At 42.0% G+C, this 26,374-nt stretch overlaps 1 protein-coding gene across 2 annotated transcripts in view; it reads left to right on the top strand.

Annotated features, from left to right (window-relative positions):
- Window positions 1-553: 553 nt before the first annotated feature.
- Window positions 554-26,374, top strand: part of LOC132975920 (coiled-coil domain-containing protein 85A-like) — a 41,423-nt gene continuing 15,602 nt past the window's right edge. The window contains exons 1-2 of one of the 2 annotated variants that reach the window (XR_009673339.1): window positions 554-1,258; window positions 3,204-4,283. Coding sequence is in view for 1 of the 2 variants with exons in the window: in XM_061040817.1 (XP_060896800.1) it covers window positions 1,028-1,258; window positions 3,204-4,272 (1,300 nt within the window). In the remaining variant the exon portion in view is untranslated. The remainder of the gene's footprint in view (window positions 1,259-3,203; window positions 4,284-26,374) is intronic. The other variant, XM_061040817.1, reaches the window with a different exon arrangement.

The raw sequence follows: 26,374 nt of genomic DNA, 5'->3' as shown, positions 1-26,374 counted from the left end.
AGGGTTGACCCCCTTTTTTCAGTACAAAGTGAGACATGCATGTTGAGTTTTGGTGCATTCATGTGGTGTCGGACACATCGGAGAAACTAGTTTTGAGTTTCAGAAACTTGGAAAAGAATGAGGTGCCCAGCTTCCCGATTTGACGTCAGAATCGTCATCAAATCAAATCAAAATATGATTGGTTAATGTAAACATACTTTTTATTAATTCACGTATTGCACGTCAGCTTTTTGCCCAGATATCACTTTTAACAGTAACATTTGACTGATAAAAAAATTGCAAATGAAATGACTTGCAACAGATGGAGGAACTAACACTGAGATAGGCGTTTAACTCTATATGGATATGAAATACAGAAAGAACAGTTCATGGTTGCATCTTATCTGAGTTAGGATGGGCGTAGTAGTTTTCAAAACATTAGGAGAGTAGTAGTTTGTGACAACTACAACAGCAGATGGCGCAACGAGACAAAGAGGCGTCAGGAGGGAGAACGGGTGGAGAGAGAGAGAGAGAGAGAGAGAGAGAGTCTGTTCTCCTTACTATCGCACCTAAGCATCCTGGCTCTCCTGGCTATGCACCTGCAGCCTCTCCTTGCAGTCCTCCTCCTCCTCCTCCTCTTCCTGCCTCTGTCCTCCTCCTCTGCTGTTGGACGGCAGTAGTGCGCACTGAGCAGCGGGAGTGCGCAAGGCGGCCGGCATGCACCTGGAGAGAAACCACCCCGCCAAGCCGAGCAAAGGCTCAGCCGGAGACACAGCAGCATGCAGGGCGATGCTCTAACAGCGGGGATAAAGCAGCAGATCACCGGGTGGATAAGGAGCTGCAGCATGGGCGTGGGAGAGAGGCGCAAACTAAATGAGAGCGATGTGATTCCACTGGCATAAGGAGGGTGGGTGGGGGGAACCCGAGTCGTGTTGGATCAGAGTGTCCCGGGTGTATTGGGAGGGCTTGGTTTGGTGTCTTGTTCGCTCAAATTTAGCAAACACAGTACTTTTTCCCCCCCTCTGCAACCTCCACTGGAGTTGAAAGAATGGAGAAAGGCGCACAGCAGCAGCAGCTGCCCAAAAGCGCAGAGGGTCCGGCGGACGACATCTCCAAAATAAACGACGAGGAGCTGCTGAAGTGGGGCAAAGAGGAGCTGGTGCGGCGCCTGCGGAGGGCAGAGGCGGAGAAGAGGGGCGTAATTGTGGAGCACGGAAATCTGATGCGGGAGGTGAACCGGAGACTCCAGCAGCACCTGAACGAGATCCGGAGTTTGAAGGTGAGATAGGTGTGAACACCTGAATCCACCTGAAATCGTTGTAGGATACTAGGTTGCGGGTTCCCCCGGGGTTTTGACACCGGTGTGTTTAGGCTGGAATGACTGAACTGATTTGGACCTGTGCAGGATCTGACGCTTTTTCAAATTTAGAGCATGATCACCAGTTAAGGACTAAATACTCAAGCATCTAATCATAAACCTGTTGCATACGAGATGGACAGAATGCAGTAATGATTTAACACTACACTAGATTTCATAATGATGTTGCCTAATTTGGATTATTACCCCCCCCCCAAAAAACAAAACAAAACATAAAAATCATTTAATTCCCATGAATAAATAGTGGACAATCACAAGTTCCTCAACACTTTCATCACATTTTTCAGTAACTCACAGCCAGTTTGGAAAAGATCAACCAAGAACATATGGAGCTTAAATCTGTCTCTTAGTTCTCATGTCATTTTTTGATGATTACATTTGACACATTTACATATTTGATATTGAATGTTTATTTAAACTGGAAAAGTCAGATATTACAATGGACCACAACTCTGAGGAACCGCTGAGACATGATGAAAAAAAATATGTTCCATTTCAAAGTCTCAATTAATCTCTTTGTCTGAATATGCATGTCACCACCAACACATGCATTGTTTATGATTACATCATAGTATTGTGTATTTTATCAGGTAGACATGAAAAGATGAAATTACTTTTCACGTTCAAATTCCTCAACGTTGTTTAGAAAACAGAACTGGAAGTAACTGTTATTGAATCTGGAGCTGAACTCATTAATGGATAGATGCATTGATCAGTGGTAGCTGGTGCATTATTCTCGGGGGGGGGGGGGGGGGGGATGCTACAGTAAGCTCGTTTCTGAGAATCTCTATTTTCTATAACTCTACAGCTGTGTCATTGGTCAAACATGGGCTGAATGAATTTAGCTCAAATAATCTGCAAATCAGGGGTGTGCCATGACACCTGTGACTTATTTAGACTATATGGAAGAGAGTGGAAGAGGATGCTACTGTGCTTGGGCTGTACGAATGAAGTCCATTTAGTCATATCTACAATTCTACAATTCACTTAGCAGACGCTTTTATCCAAAGCGACGTACATCAGAGAGTAAGTACAACACAAGGAAGGATCTAGAAAAAAAGGGAACAATGTCAGTAAGAGCAAACGATCAGCTTTCTGTCTGATTGGACACACAGGTGGTGACAGGAAGTGACCAGAGGCAAAGCACAACATTGAGGGCAGTTCTTGAGAGCTCTAATCAATATAGAAACCATCTTATAAGTCGTCGTTATCAAACAAAAACCATCGTCATCATCATCATCATCATCAATAATATGGAGACCATCATCATTAAGTTAGTATTCATGAAAGAGCTGGGTCTTTAGTTTTTTCTTAAAGGTGCAGAGGGACTCTGCAGATCGAATGGAGTATATCATGTATTAACTATTGGTTTGGTTGCTACTTCAGGTTCCACCAATCCGCAAAACAATCGTCTGCATGTAGTTGGAAGAATAAGGGAGGACTACCAGGCATCGTCTTCGTTGATTAAAAGACAATTTGAAAATAATAAACAAGATGAATAATTTTTAAGCATAACTGTCTAATAGTATATGATTCCACTCCCTGAGAGCCCTGTGTGCTCATCACAAGTCAAAACAGAAAGATATTTAGTTCACTACCATACCAGGCAATGACAAGCTGAGAGGATTTTACTGAACCAGCAATAATACAGTCATCAAAATGGTTGTTAATGTTCTTTTAATCAATTAACAATGTTAGCTCACATGCTAAACGCATGATGGTTACATTTTTCTCACTCATAGAATTATCATTCCCAAAAGTGATATGCATGTAATCCCTAACTGTGCCACTTTCTGTGTGTGTGTGTGTGTGTGCTTTTGTCACTGTGTCTGTGTGTGTAAACCAGGACGTGAACCAGAAACTGCAGGAGGATAACCAGGAGCTGCGGGACCTGTGCTGCTTCCTAGACGACGACCGTCAGAAGGGGAAGAAGGTGTCTCGTGAGTGGCAGCGTCTGGGCCGCTACAGCGCCGGCCTGATGAGGAAGGAGGTGGCCATCTACCTGCAGAAGCTGAAGGAGCTGGAGCAGCGGCAGGTGGAGGTGATCCGGGAGAACCTGGAGCTAAAGGAGGTGTGTTTAATGCTGGAGGAGGAGAGGGCTGCGGCTGTGACAGGAGGGGGCGGAGGTGGGCTGGGAGGTCCTGGGCGCAGGAGCTCCATTGACAGTCAGAGCAGTTTGTCCCAGTTGGGTGGAGGTGTCCCGGCACCTGGCCTGCTAAGGGACGTCGGTGATGGGAGCAGCACCTCTAGTGCGGGGAGTACAGATAGCCCAGATAACCCCCACCTTAAACCCCCTCCAATGGGCTCCAACACCATGCCTGGATCTGGGTCAAGGTGTGGCTCCACAGAACACCACCACAAACCTGGAGAGGTGTGTGATTCCACAGGAAGGAGGCATAGCTCCACCCCGGAGTACCACACCTTCCCTCAGTCTTGCCGCCCCCGTGGGGGATCCCTCACCAACTTGGATCCTCGTGGACTAAGAGGACACAGCCCAGAGAAACACAGCAAGTCCCCCACCAGACTTCCCTGCGAGTCCCACCACCAACCCTGTAGCTCTGACCTTCTAGCCCAGAAACAGCTCTCGATGTCAGGGCAGGCATCACCAGGCTGTGGGAAGGGATCAGCCAAGTCCAGCCCAGAGCTGAGTCAGAGACACAGGCAGGTTCACATGGCAGGGGGCGGCTGTGGGAGTCCTGAGGCCAAACATGCGGCCATGGTGACACCTGAGCATCTTAGGAAAGGAAGGGTGATTGTTGGTAGTCCTGAGTCCATAAGGCACCACCATCACTACCAGCACAGCCCTGGTGGGGAGCATGGGAGGTATACCAGTGGCTCCCCCAGCAGGGATGGAGGTCAGAGGAGGGTGGCAGCAGGAGATGAGATGGCCTCCCACCACCAGAGTCTGTACAACGGTAGGCACAGGGTAACTCTTTTCTTGTATTTCAATTCATAACCGTTCATACCCCATGACACAATACAGCTAGAACAGTAGTTTGAATGATTACACTGTTCTTCTCAGAAACATTTATTACAGGACCCAGTTTACACTGTTGTCTTTAAGGATTGCATATAATTAGGTTGGTATTTTAAGAGGCTTTTCCAGATAATTAGATGAAATTCAGTGGATGGCAGCTACTGTGCAGACGCTTGTTTCTTTTCTTATCATATCAACAAAAGATGGTTACAGTGTCTTAATCCTTTCGCCAACCTTAATATGCTCAGTCTTTGTTGCTGCTGTCCAGCAACAATTGTCATGGTCAGCTATCAGAAGAGTTTATTCAGTGACACTTCACATGTACCCATCAGAGACATTAGGAAGTCAGCTTGCCCAGGCTAAGACAAAAAAAAAAAAGGTCCAGCACATAATGTAACCTCTCTGTAAAATCACAAGCGGATGTTTTTTGTGCCTTTGTCCCACAGCAACCATGGCTGTTTGTTTTTCTTCAGATTATTTGGGGGATTTTAGCCTTTATTTGAAAGGACATTTCTAGAGAAACAGGACATGTGGGGACAGTGATTGGGGGATTACATGCACCAAGAATCTGGAATCAAGAATCAAACCCAAGACCAGTGCGACCAGGACTGTGGTCTCTGTACATGGAGCGCCTGCTACAACACTTGAGCTACACCAGCGCCCTTGGCCCGAGGGTTCATATTTTATAGTTTTCCATCTATTCCATCCTTTTCTCATGAATATGACATCACAAAAATGCCTGTAGGAAAAAAAATCTTTAAATTCTTAGAAAACATCCACTTGATGGAGAGGTGTCAGAGGTTACAGAATGAGGGGGCTGCACAGGAAAGAGCACCCTGAGCAGTTTTGGGGGCTAGGTGCTTTGCTTAAGGGCACCTCTGCTGTGCTCCGAAAAGAGAACTGGCACCTCTCCAGCAGCCAGTCCCAACAGTATTTTGGCTGTACTGGGACTAGAATGACCATGTGATTCTAAAATCTATGGACTTAGCCATGCTATCCCCCTCTGACCTTTTTACCCTAAAGGTCAAAGGTCAACTGGCATCATACTGTCGTAGAAATTACATTTCAGGCTATTATCCCTGTCTCATTTTGTGGGATTAACTGATTATATTGATTTTTTTTTTTTAAGTTAAAGGGTTGCTGTGACCTCACATCTGTCCCATTCTCAGTAATGCATTTCCTAGCAACACCTTCAGAACAATTTTTTGTTTTATTTTTCCACCCGTCTAGTGAGTGCTGCAGTCCAATCAATCATTGGAGAGTCTCCCCTCAGTGTACAACTTGCATACATGTTAAGTTAGCTGTTGAGTGTCTACTGACAATCGCATGCTCTGCAGAGACTTTTAAATTATTATGTTTCAACCCCTCCTGTTTAATGTATCTCCTACTGGGGCTCTTTTGGATGGTAATTTACTCCTTTAGATATTTTGAATACGTATCCCAAATCCTTACCAGAGTTACACAGATGGATGTAAGCAGCTTTTTGCTAAATTTCACACATGAAATGTTACAGGAGGTAACTCAAGGTCAAATTCACCGCACACAAAAGGAACTCTCAAGTAAGCTTAGACCCAGCATAGAAGCAGGACTTAGACTCACACAAACATGCATACATAGATAAGCACACACACACACACCCACAGAGAGCTCATGAGGATTCACTATATGTTGCTTCAGAGGTGAGAGTGGGGGAGATGTGTACTCATCTGCATGTGTTTGTAAGCAGGGGATTGTGGTCGATGTACCTCTCCACGGTGTATAGGTCACACAGGTAGCTTAGATGTGTGTCCAGTGCCACACACATACACACACAGTCACATTTGAGGAAAGGAAGTGAAGATGGACTGTTTTAAAAAACAGAATTCAAGAGAGTTTTTTTTGTCACGTGTGAACGTGCTTAATGGATGACAGGTCAACACTCCCCATGTAGAGTGTGTAGCTGTCTCAAAGCTGTCCACTCATTTTAATTAGCTCACATTTGATAGTTGCTCAACTCGTCTGAAATGTTCTCATTGATTTCCCCCACATGTGGGCTATAAAAGGCTTCTTTCTGACAGCAGAGGGACACACTTCATGCTCTGAAATGACAGAGGAGACATGAAATACATTGACTATGCTTTTCAGCCTGGCTTAATTATATATTCTAGAGAGTTTCCCTTGTGGTGTTTCTGGTTATTTCTGTCTGTTTATGTGTTTCTGAGTGTTAACTTGACGAAGTATGACGTCTGACGTGTGAACATGTTGAGCTCATGAACGTGATCAGCGACTGTCTCAACTTTTTACCCATCCTTTGAACGGAGGAACTGAAGTGAAAAGAAGGTTTGTTTGTAAAAGGGTTTAAATTAGGGGTGTACATTTCTCCTTTTCAAGAAGATTCAATCCAATTTCATTCTTTAGAGCCAAAATCCAAGTCCGGATGATTTATTGATATATATAACGATTCGGTGCAATTGGAGTCGATTGGACACAATTCCACCCGATCAGATACAAATTGATAATTGAATCCAAACAAAAAAAACAAAATAAATTAACTCATGGAACTAAGAAAACAAGAGAACTGGCCAACTGTACAAACACATATTCATTCACATCACATTATTGATATCATGTGAAGTCTTAACCACATATCCATGCCCAGGTGTCTCCCTTTGACAGGTAGATGGGAAAATAAATAGATTTTGTCACTAAAGCTGTTTTCACATATGCACTCCTAAAAAGGTTGGCTTTTAAAGCTCTGCTTACATTTTAAACAAATGTACCCAATTCCCTTCAAGGCATCATTCTCTTATAATTTTTCTGTGATTGTCTCATATAATTCAACGTGACGTTCAGACATGTGATTGACAGTCGTCTTGCATCAGACAGCTCGGTTTTTAATTGCTAAACATTTCTGGTCCTCTTACGAGACTTAAATGGATTAAACATGTCGTGAAAGTTTTCACTCCCAACTACACCCTAAGTCCGTCAACTTTCACCGTACAACGGGCAATAAACGTGGTGACTTCTGCAAGTTGTGTCCGGAGAAAGGGTTGAATATTTGGGTCTGCTTAGGCTACGACTTGCTAATTGGTAGCTTAGCACATGTTTCAAGTTGCCAACTAAACAGGTGAGATTCTTCATTCTGTTGTTGTATTTAATGTTCTCTGCTAAGCGTACAGACGGGCAGACTTTTGGGAAGTTTCCCTTCCATAGAGGTGTAATGATAAACCTGTGTGAATCGGTAAACGACATCAATGTTAAAGATTCAAGTGAATCAGTACGAGGAGTCATGGATGGTAAAAGAAAAAAAAACATACTAAGGACAGGTCAATGGTTCAGTGTCAAAGTTATGAACTGGTTCCTTTATTTTGCATACTGTGTTTAGCATCTTGAATTTGGCAAGACTTTGAGTTTGACCTTCTGCTTCTCACTAGAGTAACGTGAGTTTACAGGGCTTGTACTTGTTAGCCTAAATTAGCTTAGAAAGAGAAAACAACAACATCAAAATCTCTTCTGCAATCTACAGTTCTCCAACTCAGAAATTAAGTCATATGGACTAAATATGATGTTAGGGTTGTTTATCTGCCCGTAAGAGCGAGCCTCTATGTATTTCTGTGTTCAAGCAGGTTTTTGTGTAAGAGCATTGGCTTTTCATGTGTGATGCTTCATGCTGTATGCAGTGCTTAAAGGGGCTGTTATACTGCAGAGCCCCAGAGCCCTCCGTTGGGAAAAACCCAGTGTGCACTCACACAACAGCACAAGTCTAACATAAATCAACCAACTGCTGGCTGCACTGTAGCATAGAACACATAGCAGGAAGATAGAGTCTGACATTAAGTAAATGTGGTATTATAATCAGCACTGTAGTCAAAACGTATATCTAAACCATTGGTCAACTAGAAGAGTGGTTATTGATCAGTGTTCATGGAGACCCTCAACATCTGTCCAGGAGTCTGCTAGACCTCTCTGTAGTGTTTCAGGCCAATCTTTCTTACACCGAGATCTCGTAGATTTTGTGGTGTAGCTTGATTGATTGGTTATGGGAAGTCAGTTTCTCTTGGTAAATTGACATCACAAGGATGTACCGTGGACATAGTGATGTGCATTCTCCCCACGGGTTTGAGAGTTAAGAGTTGGTGGCAGAAAAAATCCAGAAAGCAAGAAAAGAAGTTGCAAAAAATAGCCCTGTGTTTGTTGCACTGATTACGAAGGGTAATTAAAAACAGGTGCGACAGACAAGACACAGGTGAAACTGATCGGGCGAATCAATCAATCAGTCGAGAGAAAACATACAAAAGAAGAAAGAAAACAAGCCAAGCAACACTGGGACCAAGAACTACAAAATGAAACAAGAAGCTCATGACTAAAACGGTAACAATTCACAGTAGGAGTGAGAAACACGAGGGGAAAGACAAAACTTAAGACAATTAACATGAAACACAAATTGGCAAAAAAAAAAAACAACAAGAAGGAAAAAGAAACAAACCAGAGAAAATTACGACAATTTTAATGAACACTTGATTAGAAAAAATAACAAAGCTCAAAAACACAACATCTATTTTATCAGACAGGTGATTAAGAAATAAATTAATCCCTCTAATTCACTTAATTCACAAAACTAATTCCCAATATTGGGTGCTTAGGGCTTCTATATATATATTTGATGTGTATTTTCTTGGGGGGCTTTTAGTGCCTTTATTGTAGAGAAAGGACAGTGGCTAGGGTAAGGAAACCAGGGAGAAAGAGAAAAGAGTGGGGAAAGACCTGTGGGAAAGGAGCCACAGGTGGAACCCGAACCTGGGCAGCCCACTTCCAGGACCACAGCCTCTGTACGTGGGGTGCGCAACATAACAACTCGACCACCAGCGCCCTCAGGGCTTCTAGATTTTTGTTTCTGTGGTACCGAAAACAGTATCATATTGAAGTTAAGGATGTAAATTATAGTCGTTTAACTGCTTGTTGACTACTCAGCAAACTGAAAGTCATTGTTGTGATTAACACTCGCCTTAAGTCCAAAGTTACGGCCAAATGCCTTTATATTTCCTGCTGCATCACAGGCTGTCTTTATCCATAGCTCTTTGCTTTAATATGACTGTGTTGTTGCTGTACTATGGTCATCCAGCTGCAGTAATGATTTCTATAGTGCTGAGTAGAAGTGCTCTTAGTACAGCTGATGCCATAGGAAATAGTTTTGTAGCTTGCAGTATCGCTGACTCAGCTGCTACCAGGAAACAATGGTGGCTGGGTGTACTGTTCCACACGCTCAGATGATGCATACATATACATCTAAATAGAAAATATAACATACTCGATGCTTTAAAGTTCAGTAAATCCCCGGCTCTCTTGAGTATTTTGGCTTTACATCACACAGTGAGACGCTTGCAAGAAAAAACTGTACGCAGATCAGTGAAATGTGGATTCATAGAGGAGCAGATGACTCAGATTTCTGCTGACACAGGGAACAGTTTGGATTTGAATGGTCACATTTCAATGTTGGACGTCATGGAGCTGGAAATTTGGCTGCAGAGGACAAAATTAGCATTTTCAAGGGAACTGTGGGTGGCAGAAAATATCAAACTTAATTTACTATAATTAGATGTGTCACTGTCCATAAATTAGCCTTCCAGGTGAAGCGAGATTTTTAGAATGATGATGAAGAGAACATTTCCAGAAAGTTCTTAGGCAGTCTTACACAGTGAAAAATCTTTATGGTGGTAACAATGCCTGGTTGCTTAACAAATGGTGGGAATAGTTAAGTAGAAAACAAACAGTTTGCACAGGCTGCAGGATTAATGAACCAGTGCATCTGACTGTGTATTAACCTCTTCACTGAGCAGATAATAGTGGGGTATTAGAGAGCAAAGATATTTCTATTCTCCTGCTAAACACGATGATGTCCAACGTTGCTATATGTATCTGTTATAATGCAGTCTCTTCAGTTATGAAAAATGTTCACAGCCTGACAGCTTATTCTGACTTGCAATCATTATTTATCAAAATAATTATATATACCCAGAAAATGATTCGTGAGCATGCAAGTCACTTATTAAAGGTCACATATTATGCAAAACACACTTAACCATGTTTTTCTAACTCTAATGTGTGTCCATGGCTCATCATCAAACCCACTAATTATGAGAAAAATCCATCCTCTCCCTCTTTAGCCTGCTCCACTTTACAGAAAATGTGTGCTCAAACAGACATCACAAAGGGCAGTAACCCCTCCCCCAAGTGGGTGGCACTCCCACAGCTAGGTGTTTGTTCTGCCCTCTAAGTCTGCCTTCTCACCATAAACAATTAGTGCAGGAAAGCCAAAGCCACCCAAGCCCTTCCAGAGAGGGGGCGAGGTCAGACACAGCTCATTTACATATTTAAAGCTACAGAAATAGAGGGGTTTATAGGCATGATCAAATACAGGATCAGAGTGGATTTAGAACAAAAAACTTCACAGACATGTTTTGGAGAGCTCTGAGACTTATTTACACTGGTTGAAAAGGAGGATAATATATTTTTTTTATACACCCTGAATGTGTTCTGTAACCCTGAACACTCTCTGCAGCCTGTAGCTTTCCACGTCTCCTCCCAGGTCCCAGTCTCATCTTCCCTCTCAGCCTCATCCGTCTCTAACTTTCATTCTTTCTGCTTCCATTTCCGTCCTGTTAACGTCCCCTGCCTCCGGACCGTAGCAGCAGCATGTAATACCTTCTCTTCGCGGCTCTGCACCTCTTGTTGCTGCCCTGCACACAGCCGGTGTAAATCTTCATTAAGCTGCCTCCATCAAAGGCCGGCACTTTTACAAATCGAGGTCATTACCTTCAGTGGTCATTCTGCACTGCGGCCTTTGTGTGCTAAATAATTGAAAAGGCTCTGTGTGATTTTCCCTTTTTATAGTAGTACTGGTAATATCAATAAATTGTGCTTCAAAAGCTAATGTGACCCTCAGGCAGTCTGTTGAGGTTTGATTGGGATTAAGTTTGTCCTTTCATGAGGGGCAGCTGTGGTTCAGCGGCAGAGTTGATCGTCTCTCAACCAGAAGGTCGGGGTTTGATCCTCATCTCCTGCAATTCAAGTCCATTTTCCAATGGACCTTTCTGTTTTACATTTGACTTCAACCCCAAGTCCATGCATTGTTTTGTGACTACCTTCTCGGTCTTTCCTAGAGACCGTGAGCACTCACTTGTTGTAGCCACAGTTTTTTTAAATTGGTGTTCGTTGAAAGGCTGGTGTGTTGCTAAAGGGTACCTTGAGGGTCTGTGAGTTAGGGATTGGTACGATTATTCGAGTGCTCTTTGTTGATACCATCATTCTAGTAATGTTACTAGCATACCTACGGTTTAGGCTACAATAGTTCAACTCAGTTAGCGTTACATGCATCATGTCAGCCGTGTCCAGGAAAAGTGATGTCTGGAAGTGCTGTATGTCATTAAAAGTGAAAGATATGTGGGGTTAAACTTGCATAGAAATGCAAAGACATTTGCTAGCCCCGTTAGCACACAGTGTTGTGATGATACCAGAGCAGAGAACTTTAGCCTGCTAATAAATGAAAATGGTGCCCGGAGATTTGCTCCCATTAAGTTTTGTGGATGGAGATGTTTTTTTTTTTAGCTGGAGTACAATCAACCATCAAAACAAACAGCAGCTCTGAGAGTGGAAAACATGTCTGAGGGAAGCTTAGCAGAATAGAGGTCTTCTCGACAAAGTGGCTAAATTACTACACACTTGTGGCCAGCTCTCACTACGGAAGCATAATGTTACCATCACTTGTCAATTCATTCAGAACTGGGATATGAAGACAAACATGCACAGTATGAGTGGCACACCACAGAAAACATATTGGACCACCTCAGAGCAGTTCCTGAGGAGTAGGGTGTGTTAGTGGAAGTGTGTTTTCCGACTGTAAGGGAAGCCTTTGCTTTCTAGCTGGTACAGAAAAAAAACACCTGCTGACAGGCAGTTTTCTTTTGGGACAGCCTGTAATTGTTAATAAGTTTTTTCTCTACACCATCTGGCCCATAGATGTTAATTTACCCACACTATGTAAAAGTTGTTCCACAGCATGAGCTAGGCCCAAAATCTCACATTCCCCAAACTACACCTCACTCTCTTGTTTTGCCTGTGACACACAAAACCCAGCACCGTACAGCTTGGTGACAGTTTATTTAATTCTTGTGAAAAGGATATGCTTAAAACTGGGTATCTATTTTCAACTCAACACTAGTTAGGAGCTAGGAGCTACCACTGCTTCCCTGAACTCCAATACGGCAAAGAAACAAGATATGTTCATGAGATAATTTCAACAGTAGCATCTCTTAATACTAGTAGAAGGGTTCTTTACGAATTGATGTTATAACTGTCCTCCCTACGTGTGTGGGTACGCAGTTCGACAGTCAGCCAAACTCTATTCAAATGATGAGTGAGTCAGGTTCTCAGTTAATCTTGTTTATTCATCAAGGTTGAATTCAGAGTGAAAACTGAGAAAGAAAATGCACAGATTAGCAAGGTGCTATAAATAACCTCACATAATTAAATAATCAATTTCACTTGTAATACAATTATAACATTAATGCTAAGCTAACTATGTTAAGGGCTAAACTAAGATAAATGCTAAGCTAATTGCTAAGCTAAGGGCTAAACTAAGCTACATGCTAAGCTAAATGCTAAGCTAAACTACATGATAAGCAAGTGCAAAATACAGATTCTGCAACCACATTCTGTCAAAACAACTAAGGGCTCACCACCTTGCAATCATACATAATAAATGACTTACAGCTGTTGCTGTCTTAAGCGAGACAAGTCAGTTCGCTGTTGCTTCTCCAGGAGTTGGCACATGTGTGCTCTGACGATGACAAAAGGAAGAACCTCCAACTTCCTGTTCCTTTTATAGAGTGCACACTTCCTGTTTCCTTTGAAACAAGTGCACTTCCTGTATGAGTTTTTTGCAGGCCAACAGGTGGTGCCATTGCAACACATGACTTCAGATGTATTTCAGTTGTCGTGAAAGTGTTAGGCTTTGCATCATCTGACCTTGAGCAAAGCGCAGGTTGAGTTTATCTTTAGCTTGTGGTAGCGAAAAGCAGCAGACCTGCTTATATATTATATCTTCAGAAGAAGCAAGCAGTTGAGTAGAGGAAATGTGTGGCGCTGTGAAGTCACAAGACAGCGCTGTAGAAGCAGAGTAGGGTTTTCTCGCCAAACTTCACAAAATTCCAAGGTGCATGGAGAATGAAAAGGTTTGAAGAGGTGAAAGAGCTGCGGCAACACTTGTAGGTTAAAGAACAACTTTGTTTGACCGATGTGTTTCAGCTTGTTGCCTTTCATCACAGTGTTTATTGGCGACCCTGATAAAGGCCACAAGCTGAAACACGCTCTATAGTCTAAAGTTGAAAGATGAATTCTGCTTCACAAATATTCCAGTTCATTTCTGCCAAAGGAATCCAGCCTCACTACTCTGAAAGGGTTGGCTGGCAGGGATGAAAACAAGCTTGTCACTATACTGTAGTTGCAAGCTGCATATATCGTTCAGCAGTTCGTCTCCACCACAAAAAGGATGCATTTTTAAACACATTAACACATTGATTACTATGGCAACATCAGAAGATACGAGGCTTTGAGTAGTGCAGGTACCAAGTTATCTACAATGGCTCTTGCACTGTGCCAGGAGTTCCTTTACACAGCAGTCTGATGTATCTAGTCAACATTTTCAAATTCTGCTGTGACTGCTGTGTTTTCATGCCAAGTGGGAACCATAAGATCAGAGCAGAATGGAAAGTACTGTCATCAGCAGGTGAAGGGCAGACCTCCAGAGCAGCACTGTGCTGTGGTGAGTTTGGGTAGGTGGCAGCGGTTAATGTCAGGGCACAGTGCTTTATATGATGGATCTGATTAATTCAAACATGTTGGTGAGAATCTTGTGATAACAAAATACGATATTTTCAATGAATGTGCTTTTGAATAACAGATTAGAGGCACTCAAGAATTTGAAGGCAGAATTCTTGCGTCCTTGTCATGCCTTGTGTGCAATGTGAAATGCACACCAGATGCAGGATGGTGGGGTGAAGTCATTCCTCCTCCTGATCCTGCATCGAAGGTATAGTGACAGAGTTGTAACGGGGGGAACATGCTGGAGGTGTGTAACATTGGAACAAGTGAGGCATAACAGAGCTCTGTGTGTGCGTGCAATGCCTGAGAGTGTGTGTATGTGAAGCTCCCACTGTGTGCTCACACAACATGCCTCACCATTTATGCATAATGCAATCTGAGATGACGCAATTGGACATCAATATTATGTTGTTACAGATGCATTGTGTAAGTACAAAGGCGTACGGACTCTGTGAGGGGCTTAAAACTAGGAGCAGAGACTAAAAGCTTGCATGATTAAACAGGTTTTGTTTTATTGTATTATCATAATGAGAAAGGCTGACTTTAGATAGCTCACACTGAGTTTTTATGACCACTTTCACATGACAATCAAAGATGACCAATGCGCAGTAAAACTCCCCCCAAAAACTATCACAAATATATTACAATTGGAAAAATTGTCTGGGACAATGAACTCACTTGAACAGTCGTGCATTGCAGGCAACATGCTTACAAATTCAGCATTGTATTTTGCAGCGCCCCTGCCTAATGTCTAGTTTGCCTCTCTATGACACTGTTCTCCTGAGCTCAGCTGGTGCTGTTGCCAGCCCACCGAGGATATGTGCTGAATCAGATTGGAAGAATTAGCGTGCAAAACTCATTAGGCAGCCAGAACCCAAAGCAGGCTCCAGTATAAAGACTGTTGATTTGTCTTTGTTCGTCTGAAGAGGAGGAGAACAGAAGAGTCTCCTCGCTTCATTTGGAGCCCAACATCTCTCTTGATTGAAGCATTGCATTAGCAGAGCTAATGACACATACCCACATGTAGCACACACACATAAACACAGACGTTTATGAAATTGTGCACACTTAAGGCTTATTTAGAAATCAACACTTTAATGCACAGACACTTAAATGCACATCTGAATCCACTGAGGGCAACAAAAACACATGGTCACGCGAACAGGCCATTAGGGTATACACACAGTACCCTGACACACTCATACAGTCTAACAAGAGAAGATGGGCACCATACCACAGTGAGGGTGCTCATTAGATGGGTGAGGATGTGATAGGTTGTGACTCCCTCTGACTGTTCCTCGAGGAAGAGGAGTCACTTGAGTGTGTCTGCGGCTCTTTGTGAATATGCATTTTCAGCACATTTTAAATAAAGTCTGAGGATATATTTATTGATGTGATGGGAATTCAACGCCCCCATACATATCAAATTGTGAGTAAAAGTTGGTGTCTCTTTTTGGAGAAGGATGAATTTTCTCTGCAGTGGCATCTCAGGCAGCTTATTTATCCTGCATTCATGTGGACCTGAGGTGATTTTTTCAAGCTTTCTTTTTCAAGCTTGAATCATATTGTGTGAACAACATACATGCTACAAAGATAATGTGTTGTCTGTTTTGACCCTGACTGAAACAGGCTTAATCCTTATCCAGATCACCCTGCATGTATAGCAGCAAACATGTACCACTTAATACTATATTGAAAGTTAAATATGAGAAAAACATGATATGCTATGTGGGATGTAATGAAAGGTTTCTTACCTTAAACCCATCCCAATTATTTCTATAGTAATTGCACATGGTAGAATTACACAATATCTCAGAAGCAGCTGGTGCATTATTCTCCAAGGGGGCCACAGTTTCCCAGAGAGACCAGGGTGTTCTTCTTTGTAATTTAGCTTGATGCTAGTACAAAATGGAAATTGCCATTAATGGGCTAACAAAATTAGCATCGTGAACGAAGTAATTTTACCGGAAGAAACAATTTATTTTTCTTAACAATTTCTGTTCTTTACAAGATAATTTCACAATGTTAATAATGTTTGGTAAAATACTTAGAGATGTTAAGTCTGTCACACCAAAATTGTTTCATACGTCAAAAAGTTAGTGCCCTGTGGGCTGAATGATCCGGGCTGGGGACACTTTCAACAGGGAGAATGGCATCCATCCCATTTCCACAGAGTACTCCAAGGGCCAGATTTACTAAAGGTTTGCGTGTCTTAAAACGTGTGCAAACTTGATACCACCAGCAAAAATCGTGCTATCTGATCTACTAACGGATTGCGTCTTTCAAATGAGCAAAACAACACGCATTGTCCATTTAGTACATTTGCCTTAATGAATATGCAATATGGGGCGTTTCTGCCCTAACGTGCACAATACTGGGAGGAGAAAATGCAAACAAGTTAAGTTAGTACACACATTGAGATTTACCAAACCTGACAAAAACTGAGGTGATTGTTACGTTGTCTGTATTTAACACCTTTGAAAAGAACGTGCTAACCCAGGAGACCAGTGTTACACACAACAGGCTGCTGTTATTGTAGTTAGGAGGAGACATAGGCACAACAAAAGAAGGCATAAAGATCGCGTTTTTCCCCACAAGTGTTTACATGTTTCAAATGACAGAAAAATAAATGGCATGCATTCATTTTTTTAATTTTTTAATTTTTAATTTTTTATCTTTGATTCAATATTCTAATCGTTAAGGAAGAGAAACACCATGATTAAACTACAGGCTATTGTTGCCATAGCCTACAGCCAAAGGAAACTGAACATTCACAGCCTCTGAATTCTATAGAATTTCAACATTGACATTTATTTCTTCCTATTTCCCATTATAAACATTATATTTTAAACAGGGATTTCCTTTTTCTCGGGTTGCGCGTCTCTCCCCCAGCTCGCCCCCTCTGGTGCGTTCCTCTCCATAATGCGCACGTCACCTCCCTCTAAAGCCCGCTGCTACTACTCTGTAGGACGCTTTGATTGGGGGACCTCACCACTGTTTGTACCCCCGTCTTCAATACCTTTTTCCAGAGCATTTATGTCCGATCAGACACAGCGCTGGCCAGCTGTCTGGTGCACAACAACGGCCCGAGTGTAGAGCGCCCGGTCCACAGAGGACACAGCTCTCACCTCCTGCTCAATGTATGACACTTCATTCTTAAGACTAAGGGAAGAAAAGAGAGGCCCTGTTTAATGCCGATGTTTTCTTATAACCAAATTTTCTTTGTAATATTCAGATTTATCTCCTATAACTCAAAAGTATTGTGCGTTTATTTGCCTCTCCCACTAATACCTATTTTGCGCTTGCAGTCATCCTGCTTTCTGTCCAAACTCTCCGTGACGTAAACCAGTAGAACACGCAAAAGCCTAACTTAAATACTACCTCCTCCACAAGGTTTGCACCTGGTGTCATTCACAATAATTTTCTTAGTAGATCACACGCAAAACGCCCACCAACCAAACGTGCAAACTTTTGGAGTGAACATGCAATTTAGTACTCTTTACTTGGGAGTTTAGTAAATCTGGCCCAAATTGTCTACTTTCAGCACTGCGTAACTTTGGCAACTGGCCGTGGTTCTGTCACAAGAAGTGTGTACAACCTTCAGCTTATAAGAATCCAGTTAGCAGGTCTATGTATTAAGTGATTCAATGGCTGATTCTAAGAGACCGAAGAGAACGGTGAAGGATGAGGTGTAGAAGATGAAAAACAGGGAAGTAACAAAGCAAGAAGCCGGACTCAAACCTGCCGTCAAAAAGACCTTACAAGAGTTTGTGTGTCTTAAAGAATTCTAGCTCATTACTGTTGAAGAAGAAACAGTGAGTAAAAACAGCCTGCGTGACATTGATCATACTTTTATTCCAATCAGGTGTATGGATATCTTCAGTATGTGAGCTTCAGCAACTTTATGACTGTAGATTAGAACCTTTGGTATGAATATATCATGCATCTGTAACACCTGCAACCACCACAGCAGCACACAGCCATGATGTTGTCTAACAAGACGAGGGGTTAATCTGTATTCTGAGTCCTGCTGTATAACTCCTCAGTCTGTCTGTCAGTTAGCTGTGATGTGTTAATGGACAGAATCATTCTGCAGTCATGGATTTCAATTAGGGCTTGAGATTTGTGCCAGTTCTGGGTTTGTGGTTCATGTTTTAAAACTGTGTGTCTCTCTCACTCTCTCTCTCTCACAAACACACACACACACACACACACACACACACACACACACACACACACACACACACACACACTCACACACACACACACACACACACACACACACACACACACACACTCACACACAGAGCTAAAGGGCTCCATGTAACAAGCTTGCACTGTTCAGATAAGCCCATTTAGTCCACGCTGGTCTAATTGAATTTGTCTGCTCCAGACTGAAATGAGTGTGATTTGCGAGGAGTGTGTGTCTCTCTCTGTGTGTGTGTGTGTGTGTGTGTGTGTGTGTGTGTGTGTGTGTGTGTGTGTATTTCGGGGGTGTGTTGAATCACAGCGTGAACCTCGGCTGCTTTGGTGTCAAACTGGAATGTAATTTGTGCCCTCCAGAGATCCTGACTGTTTGAGGGAGGGCTGCTCAGACTGACATTTTCCATCCTCCTCTAAACCTCCTCCTCTCACTCAGGTCTCCTCCTCCTGTCATTTCCTCTTCTTTCAAATCCGTCAGCTCCCCTTTCCTTTCCCTGTATCTCTCTCTCTCTACAGCTTCTCTCTCTTTCATCTCTTGTGCTGTTTTGATTCCAAGGATTTACTTTATGAGCTGCTGTTTGTTGTGTTGATGAGTCACAGAATTTGCACACAAATCAAGTCTGCACAATCAAGTTGTTTTTTTAACTATAAAATTCCAATCTCCAATTCCCCTGAATTTTGGCCCAAAGATATTCTACACAAAAACATCTACTATTGTGCATTGTTTCCCCTCTTTTTTTTTTTTGTTAAATCCTTTTTTTTTTTTTACATCCTGCCATGATGACCTGGGATATGTATCACGAAGCGAGATTAGAGGTTAACATTAGTCTGTTGAGCCTAAAGTCAGAGATTTCTTGTGTCACGAAAAAGCTTCTCTTTTAACCTGACTAGATCACCATGGTAACCGTAAACTGAAGTTATTTACAAATAAATAGGCTTTAAAGGCTTAATATGCCATTTTTTTGATCCAGCAGATGTCGCCCTTGAGCACCAGCATGAAACCAAAACAACTCGCGCTGCATTGTTGTGTTAGCATGCTAATGCTAGCGATCTTTATTATGCTCGTATCTTCACACTGCATGTAAATTTACCTGAAATGAGCGTGATCTAGAAACACAGTTAAGCAGTGAGTACAGTATGTTATTCTTCTTTTCTCTAGTCCCTCAATTAAACAACTTTTATACGTGAGGGGAGGAGTCAGTCGGCCGTCCTGGCGATGTAAACAAAGTGAAGATAGGACTCTGAAAACTCTGAAAGCATCACAGACAGTGGGACTCGGGTGTTACACCCATTGTAGACAGTCATGACTCACAGAGTTATTTTCAGAGGATATACTTGATTTCTATTATATGTAAGTGTGAAAAATCGCATATTAAACCTTTAAGGTATAATTAAAGCATCTGATCATTCAGCTTAAATCTTGTTTATCACTGTTTAAGTGTAAGAGATGTTCTGTGTGAAGTGGTCACATTAGAAATAAACACAAAGCGTTGATGGTTTATCAAGAGGTAAAACAAACTTATTAACAAATTAATAATGAATTAATACATTTCTTTTTTGCAGTGTCCCTTGTTAAGTGCTATATCCTATACTGGGGATGAGGAAAAAGGTGTTGCACTATTGTGGTGGAAGTGGTTGTAACCACTGTGCTGGAGGCGAACAAGTGTTCCAGTAAAAGTATCATGCACGGTCTTAGTTGTAGTTATTGAGCTAACTTTCCTCTCCTTCCATGCAGTGACTGATCTGTTTTGGTGCGGAAGAAGCATCAAATGTTGTGCTTCACACCCTCAAGTGAGCGTTGCACACAGCTTGAAGCAGAAAGCCTGAGTTAAAAGAGAGAGTTCAGAACAAGCTTTATGGTTCTCGATATCTCCTATTAGAGGTTTAGGCTTTGTTTAGCCATTTTATTCAAAGAAAGCCTCTGTATGTTGAGTTTGCTTCGTGGCACATTCCTCTGATTTGATTGGCCCAAAACTTCACGAGCATCAACAAGGTCTAACTTCATTAAAGAAATTTAGAGACATCAATCTCTGTCAGTTGAATAAGAAAGGAACATCAAAACACTCGCAATCTGCTTGGACCATTGCAGTCTTTGCAGCTTGTGGCTGTTCTTCTTGTTATTGTTTTTCTGAGCTCACCTTCTTCATTATCTAAATTCCCCGTCCAGCTCATCACTCCTTTCATGTCCATCCTTAGCTTACAAACCTCCTTCTGATCCGCTGCTTTATTGCCATCATTACTGTCTCTGAGGGAGTGCAATAAGTCAAAGTAAGCAAAAGTTCATTTTTCTCTCAACATTTGTAAAAAAAAAAAGTTCCACATGCCAAAGCCCAGTTCAAAGAAGTTTTAGTGTAATTAATTTCCTTTTTCTTTCTGCCTTTGTCACTGATTAGATTTTTGTCTGTTGCCCACAGCCACAAAAGCCACACATCTCTGAGCTCCAGTCAGCAGGCAAAGTGAGGTCACCGAAAAGCTTCTGATTTATAAAGAAATATCTCTTATTTCATTACATCCCTTCCTATCTAACATTTCAGCAAATGGCTCGGAGGATTTGTGGCTCTTACATCACACCCAGGCAGTGTCACTTTGACAGCCGATTAAGGAGATGAGAAAGGCCTCTTTTGTCATCATTCATCTGCTAATGGACCCAGACTGAAACAGGCGTAATCCTCCACAATGGCCTCTGATTACCTTTACTGCTGAGCGTAAAGTCCCAGAGAAATGAACTGTTTCTGTTTAAACACATTTTACACAGTTTCACTGATGTAGCACCACATGGGTTTGAGTGGCACCAGACCTTTGCTGAGCCCTCACATTGTGCACAGTTGCAAAATTACCTGCCTTAATTAATTCTTGGCTATCTGTGTGTGTGTGTGTGTGTGTGCGTGCGCGTGCGTACGCGTGTATGTGTGTTTGTGTTTGTGTAGAGGAGGAACAAGGTGTGTGCAGTAGAAGTGCAAAGAGTGCATGCATTTAGGAGCACCATTTTTTTGTTTAAAAGGGTCAGGATCAGTATTCACTGCAACAGATGGCCTGCATGAATGTTTTCATGTGTGTGCATGTGATAGTGTGTGAGCGTGCACGTGTGCGTGCATCTGTGAGTGTCAGTGTCCTAGGTGCAACTGAAAACACAGCAGGTTTTGTCAGGCTGGCCTGAGCTCATATTACTATGCATAAGCAGAAAGTGTCCTCCTGGTGAACTGAAGATACTCACAGTCAATCACAGAGTTCCACTCAAGGGGGCACACACAAAATATCACTGGTGCTGCTATTAATAAACATAATCCACATACTTCTGAATACCTGGAGCTTTTTGCTGTCACTTAAATAAACCTGAGTACAAACACATTTGGATTTCTCAGACTGATTGAACCACTTAAGAAGATCCGACTTCACTTTGCCCTGTATTTAAGATATCATAATAATCCTAACGTTTCTAAGAAATGTCCATATTCATTTGGAGGTACCTGTGTTATTACCTCTTACAGTCGGACAGCCATCACTGAAATATTGGCAGCTATTACAGGTTTAAAGGTCACTTTGCTTTATCACATAAGACTGAAATGACTGTCCTTAGTGACATCAGCCTGGCATCTAGCACCACTGTTAGGAATCTAGGAGTTCTTTTTGATCAAGATATGTCTTTTAGCTCTCACATCAGTCAAGTTTCAAGAACAGCCTACTTTCACCTTCGTAATATATCCAAGATCAGGAATATCCTGTCGCAAAGTGATGCAGAGAAACTAGTTCATGCATTTGTTACCTCCAGATTGGATTATTGTAACTCTCTTTTGTCAGGGTGCTCTGGCAAATCTCTAAAGACTCTTCAACTAGTCCAGAATGCTGCAGCTCGTGTACTGACCAGAACTAGGAAATGGGACCACATCACTCCTGTCCTGGCTTCTCTGCACTGGCTCCCTATACAGTCTAGAATAGAATTCAAGATCCTTCTTCTCACCTACAAAGCTCTAAATGGCCAGGCACCATCTTACCTGAAGGAGCTACTAGTGCCGTACTGTCCCTCGAGAGCGTTGCGGTCCCGGAGTGCAGGCCTGCTGGTGGTACCTACAGTCTCAAAGTGTACTATGGGGGGTAAAGCCTTCAGTTATCGGGCTCCTCGCCTCTGGAACCGCCTTCCAGCCGGGAGGCAGACACAGTCTGTATTTTTAAGAATAGACTTAAAACTTTCCTTTTTGATAAATCTTATAGTTAGGGCTGGTGCTGGTGTAGACCAGCTCTTAGTTATGCTGCTATAGGCTTAGACTACCGGGGGAACTGGCACCCTGAGCTCCTCTCTCTCTCTCTCTCTCTCGCTCTCTCTCTCTCTGCATATACAGTACATCATATTACTGCATGTATCTATCTATAAATCTCAGTCACTAACCACCTACTTTCCTGGGAGCTCTTGAGCTCTCCTAGGCTCCTCAAGATCGTCGGTTGACGGCTTGCCAGAACAACCCCCACCCCACCACTACCCCCTCCCCACCGGATCGTGGGTTGGCGGCCTGCCAGAACAACCCCCCCCCCCCCCCCCACACGCACCCCCTCCCCTCCCCACCGGATTGCTGATGGACGGTCTACCTCCCCCCACCCCCTTGCTCTCTATCCCTCTTCCTGCATCTTATCCCATCTCTCCCCCTATCCCTTTCCAAGTCTAGTCCTGTGAAGACTGTTTCGTCATGAGCCGGGGATCCAGTCAGTGGAGAGATTTCTGCCTTTTAATAAGACAGTTTTTTCTTACCACTGTAACTTTTGCTGCTTTGCTAAAGTGCTCATGATGGATAGGCCGGATCTTTGTAACATAGCAATAAGTAAGGTCTTTTACCTGCTTTTTGTAACATAACAATGAGTAAGGTCTTTTACCTGCTTTTTGTAACATAACAATAAGTAAGGTATTTTACCTGCTTCTTGTAAAGTGTCTCGAGATAACACTTGTTATGAGTTGACGCTATACAAATAAAAATTGATTGATTGATTGATTGATTGAAATCTCTGTAAAATTGGCTTCTAGTTGTGCTTAAAGTGGTCACATCTAAGATATCTGTCAGCTCCCCCCCCTGACTTTCTGTATCCAGTTATGTGAACATGGCAACTGCACATCAGTAGTTTATTGAGACTGACAACAGAAATATGGATGCCCGAGACTGCAAGTCTTGCTATACTGCTTGGTTAACAAAAACAGAGACTACAATGTGATAATGAATGGTAAATGGAGTTCAATTGTATCAAGTTTTTCTAGTATTCTGACCACTCAAAATGCTTTTACACTACATACTAATTCAGGGCATTTTTGCCTTTGCTGATAGGACAGATAAAGAGAGACAGGAAATGTTGGGAGCAGAGAGTGTGTGACAAAACCGCTAGGCCATCCAGCCTTGATTAAAGATCTATTTGAATGCTAACTAGTGTCAGTGCTATAAATGGATGAAATCTCTGAATTTTATTCCCACATGCTCACATCAATCATACAATAGCAACCTTATTAACTAAAATGACACCATGGATATCTTTTGAAAAATAATTTTAATTGAACACAAAAAAACAAAACGTTATTGAAGTAGTGTAAAAACAAAATTGGTAATGAGCATACCTTGTGGCACTCTGAGCAAAATCACACCCTTCACACACCCTAGAGTGCTGCATCACTCCCTTTGGGACCCACTGCTCTACATAATCTACAGACCTTGCCATGCACAGTTGGAATTGAGTTTAAATACTCAAATACTTTAAATCAAATGTACTTTGTAAATCATTTTGCAGAGAAACACTTTCTACTATAGAAACATTCCCAGTGACAGTTTGAGTGAAGAACAGTCGTACCAGCCAGTACTTCAGTATCTGACAGAAATCATCAGTTTTAATGAGGTTGATCAATTGTTATGACTCATTTTCAGCCAATGCTACAATTGATTAAAAGTCTTCTTTGTATTAAGGCTGCTAAGTTTGAATATATGAGAATACATTTCAATGTAAATACTTGTTTTAAAGCGATGAAGTTAATATGTCAACTTAGGTTCGGGAGCAGGACCACGCCCAAACCACACCTTCAATCACCTGACAAGCCTTTCCACCTTTTCAAACAGTCCTCTGTGGTCTAAATGAAACATCTGTGCTGTGCTTTGGTCAAAATATATATAACATGAATCAAGCACCAGAGGAGGTTTGTGACCCTGTATAAACCAGCTCTCTCAGAACGCTCCGTTTTGGTGTGTGTGTCTCTTTAAATTCAATGAGCCCCCATGAGTTTTCCCCGTAGACATCACTCCTCTGGGGGTGGAGTCCATGGGTGGAGATATCAGGGGAGGGGATTTTTTTTTTACCAGAATCCCACTGTGACATCACAAGGAGAGCAAATTTGAAACGGAGCATTTTTCTCTGTGTTGTAAGACTTATGCTGGATGGGTTTATTTCACATTTTGTGGGTCAGTAGACACTCAGGTTACCCAAATATATCTTCACATTTTTCACAATATGTCCCCTTTAAGATACTTTTTCATATTTTCTGGTCCAGAGGAGAATACATACAATAAATGGAAATCATTTCCAAGTCTAACGATTCAGTGCTGACCTTTAGTCCATAATCGATTCCTGTCTCCATGGGGTTGGTTTTTAACTCTATGTTGAATCCCCCTCTAAAAGACATTAGCTGGTTAAATCGCATCACTACAAAAACTCACAAGCTAAATCCCTCAATAATCAAATTATCCTAATTTGCCGGCAATAGGAGATTTATTTAAGTTCCTCTGAGACATCTCGTTCCCCCACCATATTAAAAATGATATCTTTCAATCATGTTATAATCAGAGACAATGACTTTGTCCTTTAGGATTAGATGGCAGACAGAAAGTGAGGAGGCTGTTTGAATACTGCAGACAGAAAGTCGGACTACATCATAATGTGTTGTCAAGGTCTATCTTCATTGAATGGCACAAGTCATTTGATTGAGGATATGTGTCTTGTGCTGTAATACTTAAGAGCAATTTGTATTTGTAATTATTTGATGGAGCCATGGGTTGTTCTTTTTAAATTCCTGAGGTTGGAATTAATATGTGACCATATAGTATTCACCGGTGAGATATCTGTGCAACTTCACATAGGCCTGCACAAAAGTAATGAGCATGAAATGACACTGGTCATTATTGTGATGATGAAATGCACAAACGTGAAATATATATATTGAAATGTGCATTATAGTTAATGTGTGACGGTTCCTGTATGTCTTACTGCTGTTTGGACTAGAGTACCTGTCTGTAACATCTGGTGCTTAGCAGGGCTCCAGACTAACTTTTTATACTGGTTGCACTGGTGCACCTAACTTTTTTTTTTAGGTGCACCCAAATTTTTCATTGCATTGCCTTTAACGCCATAAAGTAACCTTTTTAATCGCTCTCCATAACTTTCATATAATGTGAATGATTTTTAAACAAGAATAAGGTGTAGTGGGGCGCTGGTGGAGCAGTGGTTTGTGCGCGTGCCCCATGTATGGAGGCTGTAGTCTTCCAAGCGGGCGGCCCAGGTTCAAATCCAGCCTGTGGCTCCCTTCCCACATGCCATTCCCCACTCTCTCTCTCCCTGATTTCTGATTTCTGACTCTATCCACTGTCCTATCTCTCCATTAAAGGCACAAAAAGCCCAAAAAATAAATCTTTAGAAAAAAAAAGGTGTAGAGCAGGGGTGTCAAAGTCCTATTGAGTCGGGGCCGGATTTGTTCAAATGAGACCTCAAGTGGGCCGGACTAATTTTGCAGACATCACTATAACTCAACTCATGGATATATAGGCTAATGTATGATTAAAAAAAAAGACAAAAAAAGATACTTGTATAGAAAACTGCATGTTAACGCATAAAATGTAAAAGTACATTAAGCAGAGGGGTTAACTGTCATTACAAACTGCATGTTGGCACATGGAAATATTTAAATATACCACATTGCAGAAGACAACATCAATCATTATGTTTTGTTTGAGATTATTATATTA

This window comes from Labrus mixtus, chromosome 6, assembly GCF_963584025.1.
Source record: "Labrus mixtus chromosome 6, fLabMix1.1, whole genome shotgun sequence".
NCBI lineage: Eukaryota > Metazoa > Chordata > Actinopteri > Labriformes > Labridae > Labrus > Labrus mixtus.
This window is presented reverse-complemented; position numbering and strand designations above follow the sequence as displayed.